The sequence below is a fragment of the Macrosteles quadrilineatus genome, unplaced genomic scaffold (assembly GCF_028750875.1).
Source record: "Macrosteles quadrilineatus isolate MER2022 unplaced genomic scaffold, UCM_ALF_1.0 Scaffold_2__2_contigs__length_208266976, whole genome shotgun sequence".
Classification (NCBI taxonomy): Eukaryota; Metazoa; Arthropoda; class Insecta; order Hemiptera; family Cicadellidae; genus Macrosteles; species Macrosteles quadrilineatus.
This window is the reverse complement of record NW_026542595.1, coordinates 78,853,708-78,865,887: the sequence shown is the minus strand read 5'-3', so window position 1 is coordinate 78,865,887 and position 12,180 is coordinate 78,853,708. Positions and strand designations below refer to the sequence as shown.

The 12,180-nt window shown below is 37.1% G+C and overlaps 1 protein-coding gene across 1 annotated transcript in view; it reads right to left on the bottom strand.

Annotated features, from left to right (window-relative positions):
- Positions 1–12,180, bottom strand: part of LOC128987000 (ankyrin repeat and SAM domain-containing protein 1A-like) — a 140,059-nt gene that overhangs the window by 117,221 nt on the left and 10,658 nt on the right. The window contains exon 2 of the mRNA XM_054407642.1: positions 1,475–1,555. Coding sequence (XP_054263617.1) covers positions 1,475–1,555 — 81 coding nt within the window. The remainder of the gene's footprint in view (positions 1–1,474; positions 1,556–12,180) is intronic.

The window sequence follows — 12,180 nt, the reverse complement described above, 5'->3', positions numbered from 1 at the left end:
ATCCATCGTCAATATTGTTGATCTCGGAAGTTGGCTCAATACTACACTTTTCCTTATAATGTAGTTTCTTTGTCTTTCCTGTCATCAGGGCGTATATGCAAGTCCTTATTCTGTTGTTATTTCCTCTCCTCACCTGAAATAGTTGTTCAAACTGATTTGAGGAGTTGAGGACATTTTGAAAGTTACATCTATGAACCATGTTCCCGATGTGGCTAAGAACTTCAAAAGTTCTTCGGTTGCAAACACCACCAATGGGAATGAAAGTCACCTGAGTCATGAATAAAAAAAATAGTTACTGGGTAACTCCTCCATCCGTTTCGTCTTTCACTTCTCTAAAATTTCAAAATAGCAACTGTTTTTTAGGGCCGACGGAAACTCTTTCTGTCTGGTTCTCCGGATATTTCTTTTGATGTTGTTTACAAATATAATGCCTTGGATTCATCCGAGCTTTGTGGAAAGCCATAGTAGCGACAACAGCAAGTACTGATCTGCCTTACTCTGTATGATGGAACCTGTCTCTTGACCCTCCACCTACATTTCGCCTATATTGTATCTGGGGACTGGCTATTGGCCAATCCAATGTCACTATCTGAGATATCAGTCAGTCACTGCCACGTTTCAGTGTTTCTTATAGATGTTTTATGAGTGACTATGTTCACCCTTAACAATAAAATAGGGCGGGATTCACCCATTTCTCCCCTTAATATACGTCTTGGTCAGCTAAAGGCATATTAGTTTAAGTTTTCTGAAAATCATAACTGTTGAAACAACTAATGCAGGTGAAGGATTTGCTTGTACATTTTGAGCCGGGGACGGACTGGCCACCCCCCACGGAAAAACGGCACTACTGAGTGGATATTGAACTTCTCAGGATGTCTTATGTTTTTTTTTCTCTTCGACGAAATCACTTGCATACGTCTTAAAAATATAATTGTGAGGTACCTTCAGCGTTGGCACTACCAATGTAAAAGAATGAAAGCATTCTACAAATGGAATGGAACAATGAGGTAGAAAGAGTGACTGAGCAGGAAATTCTCATTACTAACATTCAATCCTTGGTTACGGATAGAGCTAAATATTACATGTAAAAGTTGTAGCATATAGTTGTAGCCAGCTTTAAGTTAAAAGTGAACAACTGAAACACCGACTAATTTTCTGTGTAATACGTTTTTGGGTGAATGTTCCATTGAACAATGTTCTTTAGTTAATATATAACATAAAGATTTGATACAATACTATCTATGAATACGAGTGAAGCAATCTGGTCTAGTGGCAGAGCACGAATCGTCTACCAACGAGATTCCAGTTAAAATCCCCCAAACTAAATGACTTTAATATGTGATAATGCCGCTGCCCAGCTATACGTAGACTGGAGAAGAGAGTAAAACAGTACCAGTAGCGTCCTAGGATGTGCATGTGGAACATTAAAATAATAACAAACTACTAACACAATAAATAGTGTTCTGGTACTCACTTGTGGCCATTGAGTGCCGCGTGGTGCAGGGCCGAGTAGCCGCTACTGTCCTGCACATTGGCCCCGGGCCCTCTCCGCAGGCTGCAACAACATACTCTAATTAGAACATCTAATTACCTCAACACAAACAATCAATCTCACCACAGGCAGTGATAATAGTTGGGGTTATAATATTGTTAAACGTGGTTCCGATGTGTGTTTCATATCTGTAACGTTTGAATGCGCTGATTTCGATTGTTGTTCTTTTATTTTAACTGGTCGATTTTCAGTTTACGGAAAAACAAGATTACACGATTCCATTGGTTAAGTCTTTGACTGTTTTGTTTAGGGCCTACAACACAGAGCCTTGCCTCATTTATTCATTATTATCTTTAAAATTTGTAATATTCAAAAGCGCTTGATAAAGGTCAGTGCAAGGTTCGAGACAAAATTAATAGTTGTTACTATACGTACATGAAAACAACGCAGAAGCAACAACATCTACTACAACTACGTCATTTCAAAATAAGAGGAACACGGTAAGTAAAAAAGTGCATAAATGCAAACTATTACTGCATATTGACAGTAGAAATCCGATGATGGGAAAAGCTGTATGTGTTAGGGATTTATTGTAGGGTTTTCTCTCGATGTATTTAACTATCTAATCCAAATACAGCAAGCTTAAAAAAACGCAATGGTATTCATAAACCACTAATCACAATTCAATCAGTTAATATACTTAAACATTATTATGCCAGTGCAACTGTCAGTAAATGCAAATATGTGATCATATAAAGCAGAGCTAATAAAAGATATCGGATCATGTGTGCCACCCACAAAGATAAGACACGGAGTCTCACCAATACAATATAGAATGGAAGGAACATATAACGTTTATATTGTTGTTATATCGTTATGGATAACTAACCGCCAGTAGCTGTTTGAAAGAGATATAAAGAGTAATGAGTTACGACCCGATATCAGGTCGTAGGTGTCACACACAGAGATAAGACACGTAGTCACACATATATGACTGTCAGTGGATGTGGCCGTTTGATAGAGATATAAAGAGTTACGACCCAATATCAGGTCATGAAGGTCACTCACTGATAAGACATGGAGTCACACCAATATGACTGACAGTGACTGTGGCCGTTTAATAGAGATATAAAGAGTTACGACCCAATATCAGGTGATAAGAGTCATTCACTGATAAGACATGGAGTCCCACCAATATAACTGTCAGTGGCTGTGGCTGTTTGATAGAAATATAAAGAGTTACGACCCAATATCAGGTGATAAGAGTCATTCACTGATAAGACATGGAGTCCCACCAATATAACTGTAAGTGGCTGTGGCTGTTTGATAGAGGTATAAAGAGTTACGACCCAATATCAGGTCATGAGGGTCACTCAATGATAAGACACGTAGTCCCACCAATATAACTGTCAGTGACTGTGGCTGTTTGATAGAGATATACAGAGTTACGACCCAATATCAGGTCATGAAGGTCACTCACTGATAAGACATGGAGTCCCACCAATATAACTGTCAGTGGCTGTGGCCGTTTGATAGAGATATGAAGAGTTACGACCCAATATCAGGTCATGAGGATCACTCACTGATAAGACATGGAGTCCCACCAATATAACTGTCAGTGGCTGTGGCCGTTTGATAGAGATATGAAGAGTTACGACCCAATATCAGGTCATGAGGGTCACTCACTGATAAGACATGGAGTCCCACCAATATAACTGTCGGTGGCTGTGGCTGTTTGATAGAGATATAAAGAGTTACGACCCAATATCAGGTCATGAGGATCACTCACTGATAAGACATGGAGTCCCACCAATATAACTGTCAGTGGCTGTGGCCGTTTGATAGAGATATGAAGAGTTACGACCCAATATCAGGTCATGAGGGTCACTCACTGATAAGACATGGAGTCCCACCAATATAACTGTCGGTGGCTGTGGCTGTTTGATAGAGATATAAAGAGTTACGACCCATCAGGTCATGAGGGTCACTCACTGATAAGACATGGAGTCACACCAATATAACTGTCAGTGGCTGCGGCTGTTTGATAGAGATATAAAGAGTTACGACCCATCAGGTCATGTGGGTCACTCACTGATAAGACATGGAGTCCCACCAATATAACTGTCGGTGGCTGTGGCTGTTTGATAGAGATATAAAGAGTTACGACCCAATATCAGGTCATGTGGGTCACTCACTGATAAGACATGGAGTCACACCAATATAACTGTCAGTGGCTGCGGCTGTTTGATAGAGATATAAAGAGTTACGACCCAATATCAGGTCATGAGGGTCACTCACTGATAAGACATGGAGTCCCACCAATATAACTGTCGGTGGCTGTGGCTGTTTGATAGAGATATAAAGAGTTACGACCCATCAGGTCACGAGGGTCACTCACTGATAAGACATGGAGTCACACCAATATAACTGTCAGTGGCTGTGGCTGTTTGATAGAGATATAAAGAGTTACGACCCAATATCTGATCATGAAGGTCACTCACTGATAAGACATGGAGTCACACCAATATAACTGTCAGTGGCTGTGGCTGTTTGATAGAGATATAAAGAGTTATGACCCGATATCAGTTTATGATTGGCGCTCACAGAGATAAGACACGGAGTCTTACCATTGTTACCACCAGCCGCCAGTTACTACGATAGCTTCCTACTACAATCACATATTGCTACAAATATATTTTCAAGCTATTCAGTATGCCTATACAATTTTACTTGTTTTTTTTTTTTTTTTTTATTTAAAGATTCCACATTTAGTTTATTCTTTGAGGTCAACGGTAGTCAATAAATTCATCAACAAATGATTTGGCTGTAACCTGTGGCCACAACAGAGAGTTGCTGAATCTTATTTCCCAGAATACTCATCACACCGAGTAATACTCTAGAATGAGGCGGGGAGCGTGGGCCATAAACGTTCAAATCTCCCGGAAACGGTGAGTGTTCGCTGTAGACGGGAACTGCCCGGTGACGTCATCTAGCAAGGCCGCGAGATGACCACTGACCAGCTAACGGCGCTGGTACTGGATAACACTGGATACCCAGCGAAGGCAATGACACGTTGTCACGTTCCCAGTACGAGCATCTCACTTCCCTTTCTACGTTATTTGCCTCCGCTATTCTCTTCAAGTCTTAAGACTCTTCTACTATCCACTCTAACGACACACAAAAGATTCTACAGTAATACAGAGTATAATTTAATTGTAAATTTAATCATATACTGTGTATTAATCAGCGTGGTTTTTTATTTCCCTGGTTATTAATATTTAAAAGTCCAAAGTAATGCCAATTCAAAGTGAAGATAAAAAGCGAAGCAAAAAATCTGATCTGATGACGCCTGAAATATATCGTAATGAGATTAAACAGTACAACTATGATCGGTTTGAATTCCAACACAGATTATAATTTATTTTAATTTAACTGTTGAATTGATCTATAGCACTCTATTGATCTGGAGGTAATGCGCTGGGCTACAACTTGAGGGATATATATAGTCCAAGTTCAACGTTACAAACAAACTCTAAATGAAAGTGCATATGTCAGCAATCAGGTGTTGGCTGTAGCCAAATTAAACCCAACAAAGTGTCAGACCTGTGCTCTTTGTTGTTGGTTTGGTTTCACACCAATAATGTTAACATGAAGTAATTTACGTGATTAAGGCACATCTTAACAATGTGGCTTGCTACTACGATATTTCTAGCGACAGAACAAATGTTTGCCTATCGTAGAGGGGTTCTACATTACCAACAGAGACCTTTTTACCCTGGACTCTTATCATTTTTACTTGATAAGTGACCCTAAAACTTAGGATGAGATCCGACCCTACGGGTCACGGTTCCATCACATGATTCATCCTTAGTTGATTGAAGAGGAAATAGTTCTAAATCAGCCTCAGTAGGGTTTCAACTCTCTGGAATTTCACGATCACGTCACTTTTAGTAAGACTAGAGTACCCTGACCTCATAAAAAAGTCCTGAGGTCTGAGATACACTAGTCGCATCCTACCGTCACAACAGTTACAAAAGTAGCAGGTGTTATTATAAGTACTTGTAAAGATACGATTGGGGACACACTTTATATTTAATTTACGATGTGTACAGTTTTCCCAAGGTACTCGTGCTTTAATTTTGTATGTGTGTCATATATGTATGTTCTTATTCTAAGTTTTATTATTATTTAAGTTGAGTTTGATACTCTATGTCGAGTCTATATAAGTAAGACCAATTGAATTCTCGATCTCTTTGTTACTTATTGAACTTAATAAAATGGCTGTAACTGAGTTGGGACTATTATTAAAACATCCCATCATTATATGGCGCAGTCAAAATTAAAAGTAATGTTACAGCCACTATACATAAAAAGGAATAAAAATGCCTAAAGGTAATATTGAGCAAGAGGAGATAGATGTTAAAGGGCACAGTGTAAAAAGTTCAAGTAGTGCACCTCACATTCGACCGCCATCAGAACTTCAATGGTCAGGTAACTTAGGAGAAAATTGGAAATTTTTCCGACAGAAATTCGAAATATATCTTGTTGCATCAAAATCTCAAAATGAAGACTCAGAATATCAAGTATCTTTGCTTTTAAGCATAATAGGTGATAGGGCTTTGAAAGTATTCAATAACTTCACTTACACTGGTACAGAATCGGCTAAAGACTTAAAACATGTTCTTAGCAAGTTTGATAACTACTTTTTGCCTGAAGTTAACGTAACTTTTGAAAGACACAATTTCTTTTTAAGAGAACAAAAGGACAATGAGCCTATAGATGAGTATGTGACTGACCTCAGGGATTTAAGTTCAACCTGTGATTTTGGTTCATTAACAGATAGCCTTATTAAAGACAGGATTGTGTTAGGCATTAAAGATAGGGCAGTGAAAGACAGACTTTTAAGGACTAAAGACTTAGATCTTAATAAAGCTCTTGACATATGTAGGGCGTCAGAAATTTCAAAGCATCAGTTGAGTGAAATCTGTACCGGTACATCAACCGATGCAGGTTTAAGCCTACATAAAATCAAGGCTACCAAACCTGCGAAGCAGTGGTCGGACAAAGGCAAGGGAAACCAATATAAACCTACCAGTAGCACAGGCGCTACGAGAAAATCTACAAGACCTATGGGAAAGGTATGTGGCAAGTGTGGTTATAATCATCCGATGTTTAAGTGTCCAGCCTATGGTAAACGATGCATTAAGTGCTCTAGATTGAACCATTTTTCTAGCCAGTGTAAAAATAAAAATGTAAGTTCAATAGAAGTTAAATCAGAGGATGAGCCTAGTGAAGATGAACTTTATCTAGGTTGCATAAATGAAATCGGTTCTAACAATGAATGGTCTGTAAAGCTATTAACAAATGATCTTATTTACATTCCTTATAAGCTAGATAGCGGTGCTCAGGTCAGTGTTTTGACTCAAGACTATCTTGATTTACTTGAAATAGATAAGCACAATTTGTTGCCTACCAATATCAAACTGTCATCATACACGGGTCAGAAATTGTCTGTATTAGGCTTATGTTACCTTGATGTAGTGCATAAAGGTGAAACTCATAAATTACCTTTCTATGTCGTTAACTACAATGCACCATGTATACTAGGTCTTTCAGCTTGTGTAAAGTTAAAGTTAATATCAAGGCTAGACTATATGACAACTAAGCCTAGTGAAATAGGCCTAGCCCACAGTCACAAGAGTAAAAGCGGTAACACTAATAGTGAGTCGATACTAAATCAGTACAGTGACCTTTTTGAAGGTGTAGGTTGTTTTAAAGGAGAATGCAGCATAAAACTAAAATCTGACTGCAATCCAGTAGTACATGCACCAAGAAAGGTACCTTTAGCTTTAAAATCTAGACTTAAGTCAAAACTTGATGAACTTGTTAGGCTTAAAATAGTAGATAAAGTAAGTGAACCGACAGAATGGGTAAATTCTCTGGTTATTGTAGTAAAACCTAATGGTGAGTTGCGGTTATGTATTGACCCTAAAGATCTCAATAATGTCATTTTGAGACCACATTTTCAGATGCCAACCTTTGATGATATTTCCTGTAAATTGTCAGGTGCTAGGTTTTTTAGTACACTAGATACAAAAAACGGGTTTTGGCATATAAAACTCACAAAAGAAAGTTCTCAATTGTGTACGTTTAATACTCCATTTGGGAGGTATAGGTTTTTGAGGTTACCCTACGGGTTATGTTGCGCTAGTGAGATTTTTCAACAAAAGATGATGCAAATTGTTGATGACATGGATGGCGTAGAAGTGTATGTAGATGACATTATTATATGGGGAGCTACTAAGAAACAACATGATGAAAGATTAAAACTAGTCTTAGATAAGCTAAGGTCTGAAAACATAAAGTTAAATTATGGTAAATGTAAGATTGCTATTACCGAACTTAATTATCTAGGTCATAGAATAAACAGCGAAGGGATTCACATGGATGAATCAAAAATTGAGGCCATAACGAATATGGCTGAGCCTAAGGACAAAAAGAGTCTCCAACAGTTTTTAGGCTTAATCACATATGTCAGTAAATTCATTCCTAAGTTGTCAGAGCATACAGCACCTTTGCGTGCTCTTTTGAAGAAAAACGTTGCATTTGTGTGGTCAAATGAACAACAGGTAAAATTTGATTTGCTTAAAAAGTTGCTTGTGTCTAAACCAGTCTTACAGTTTTTTGACATGAAAAAGCCTGTGACCATTACGGTTGACAGTTCTAGCTTCTAGCTATGCTTTAGGAGCTTCTCTCCTTCAAAGTAATCTTCCGGTTGCTTATGCATCCAAGGCTTTGAATGATGTACAACAGCAGTATTCTCAGATAGAGAAAGAAACATTAGCTATATTGTTTGGTTGTGAGCGTTTTAGGCAATTTGTATATGGTACTCATTTCACAGTAGAGAGTGATCACAAACCCTTAATTTCTATTTTTAAGAAAAATATAGATTCTTGTCCTCCTCGCTTGCAGCGAATGTTGATAAAATTGCAAGGTTATAGTTTTGATCTAGTCTATAAGAAAGGTAAAGATCTTGTCATTGCAGATTTATTGTCAAGAGCTAATTATGATGTGTCTCAGCCAGTTGATGTAGATAATCAAACGCAGAGTATTGAAGCCCATGTATGTACAGTTGTAAATAGTATAAATGTTTCCAATGATCAGTTAACTAAGTTAAAAAAGTTGACAAATGAGGATGAAACCATGAAAATCCTTAAATCTTACATTGTAACTAATTGGCCTAGTCATAAGAAAAATGTTCCCGACAATGTGAAACCGTTTTGGAAAGTCAAATACGAGTTGACTTTGGGTGAAAATTTAGTTTTCAAAGGTAATGCATTAGTGATTCCTCATGATCTCAGGCGTGAACTGTTACAGCGTTTACATTTCACTCATTGCGGTGTAACTAAAACTGTACTTCGTGCAAAAAATGTTGTATATTGGCCTAACATGGAAAATCAAATAAGGGATATGATATCTCAGTGTGAACCTTGTATAACTTTTGCAAATAACTATAGGAAGGAACCTTTAGTTCCACATGATGTACCTAAACTTCCATGGTATAAAGTAGGTTTGGACATATTTCAGTTGAATGGTAAAAACTATTTACTTGCAGTTGACTATTATTTTAAGTATCCAGAACTAGCCTACTTGTCCAACATAACAACATCAAACATTGTAAACCATTTGAAGCAAATCTTTAGCAGGCAAGGCATTCCAAAAGAAATATTTGCTGATTCTGGTAGCCAATTTACTTCAGAGGAATTTAAAGACTTTTCTAAAGAATGGGGTTTTGTAGTTAGTTTGTCCAGCCCTTATCATCATCAATCTAATGGTATGGTTGAAAGGGCTATACAAACTATAAAAAGGACTTTAAAGAAAACAATTGTTGAAAAAACTGATCCTTATCTAGTAATGCTTGAGTATAGAAATACTCCTCTTGGTGATGGCCTGCCTTCACCTGCAGAGATCTTGTATAACCGCAGACTGCGAGGTATTCTACCTTATCAGAATGTGCATCTTAAACCTAAAATCCCTAGCAATGTGTGGAAGAATCTTAAGCAGAGGCAAAATATACAGAAGTTCTATTATGATAAAAAAGCCAGACCTCTGAGAAAGTTGTATAAGGGTGAAAGTGTTATGGTAAAAGTTGGTAGTAATTGGGTAAAAGCAAAAGTAGTAAATGTTGATGTAAGACTTAGGTCATATACAGTCCAGTCAGAAAATGGTAAATTTTACCATAGGAACAGAATTCTTTTGAGACCAGTCAAGAGTGAAAAAGATGCAGAGCTCGACGATGAGGACTACTCCATAGATGATAACCAGACGCCTCGATCCTGCGAAGGACAGCAAGGACCAAGCCCGAACGCTTCTCCACGACAACCTCATGATGTGCGCTCGCCTAGCAAGTCACCTTCATCGAAAAGTCCCTTAAAATCAAATTCAGGTTCTTTATCTCAAGCAAAACTGTCCCCTCAAAATTCTAGGCTTATCAAAGAACATGATGGACAGTATATGACCAAGTCAGGTAGAGTCGTAAAACCTAGGCAGCTTCTAGACTTGTAAGTAGGCCTATCTTAGTAAAAAAAAATAAAAATAAAATAATAATAATAATAAAATAAAATAAAAAATAAATCAGTGCAGCAGCTATATTTAGAACATTATATAATTTAGAAGAAATTTGTTTTGGTTTTATTATTGTTTAAAAATAAAGTGGTAATGTAATTATTTTATTTGTAAAGAAGGGAGATGTCATATATGTATGTTCTTATTCTAAGTTTTATTATTATTTAAGTTGAGTTTGATACTCTATGTCGAGTCTATATAAGTAAGACCAATTGAATTCTCGATCTCTTTGTTACTTATTGAACTTAATAAAATGGCTGTAACTGAGTTGGGACTGTTATTAAAACATCCCATCATTATAATGTGGAATAGATCTGACATGAGCCCCGTGTACAATCGCAGTAAGATTTGTACTCAGCACATTTCACACAATTTTCTTTATTTAATTTGTCTCCGGTGGCGACGTCCTGTACTCCAACTACTAGGAGGTCACGAATTGTGGATATTATAGGCATGCACTGTGGATGCGATACTCCCTGGTGTGGATTAACGTCCGCACTAGTGAGTACTACGACTATCCGCAGAACTATCCTGATAATTAGACCAATTCGTTAGTTACAAGGCGAAAATTTGGTTCTCATTCCACTATAAACTGTATGCCAGTTAGTTGCCATTGGCTGTATGACCAATTAACTAAGAGCTGTGTTCAAGGAACATGTCGGCCTTAGTCACTAACAAGACTACAAGATCGCTCATCCTACAACACTCATCTCCATTCATACTTGGCTTAAAATACGTATTGTCACAATTTCAGATTAAAGTAAAGTACTTCTATAGATTTAACATTCAGTAAAAGCTCGTGGTGACCAATGGGCAACAAGGATTATTTTCAAAGCAATCATACTTTATACCTTATTTTGGAATAGGTATCAAATCGAATTATGACTGTACAGACCTAAATTTTAACTACAAAATTAGTGAACTATCGAAACCACAAGTGTTATGCAAATGCGCGATCTCGTTTAGAGAACCGCTGAGGGTCCAGACAGGTTGTTTATATGAATATGCAATATGTGCCAGGTGTAAACCAACATTGCAACTAAAAATCAAGTCAGCTGTTTCTGTGTCAGGTGTTTGTATGGAATACAGTATAACAATAGCAATTTAAACAACTGCAAAACAAATATCCAAGCTTTGTTTGGGATAGGATGACCTACTTATTCTAGAAGTTCCCGAAGATGTAATACAATAAAGATCCAATAGCGTCCATCATCTCCCCCAGGATAGAACACTAACTTAGTGTCTTAGTACAGTTTAACATCACATAGATCGCTAGATATGTTAGACTTCTCCTTGTTCTGGAAACTAAACACAATAAATAACGCATTTATTAATAACAAATAATTTGGTTGAGTCAGCTGCGAGGAATAATAAATGTAATAACTTTATCGATATGCAAACAAAGTAAATATAAAAAGCAAAAATGAAAATGAAAGAGTTTTGATCATATTTTTGTCATAGATTGAGATCAATCTATGTTAACTTTTACAAAAGCTCTTGCTCTAAAGCTTAGTTTTTAATTGTTCCAAAGCGTTGTTTTCGAATTATGTCTCAATCTCATCGAAACTTTGGATGTCGAAGGGAGCAAACAATCAATTAAAACAAACAAATGAACACAGCTGATTTCAATATTATTACATAAGGTTAATAAGGCAACTTCGAGGGCCACTGGGGCCCTTCCCTTGCCATGAATTGAGCTCCTTTTAAAGTTAGCACAACTTTAGAGTTTTTTTTTTAATTACACCAATGCGTGAAAATCGGATAAAAACTCTACGAGGAGATCTGTTCACAAAAAACCCCTTCCGAATTAATTGTGTATAGAAAAGATAGGCTTATGTTATTGTTTATAAGATCAATCTGGTCCAAATCTCCACTTTTTAATCTACCAAACAATTCGTAATAAATCTGAAATGTCTCAATACTTGAATTGAAAAAGCAGGATTTTTTATATGATAAAATTAACACTAGAACACATTGCAGCAGAAAATGCAGACAAGTTTATACCACTAGAGCAGAGGTCAACAAACAAGGTGTTTACTGAATAATAATAGCTACTTAATCGC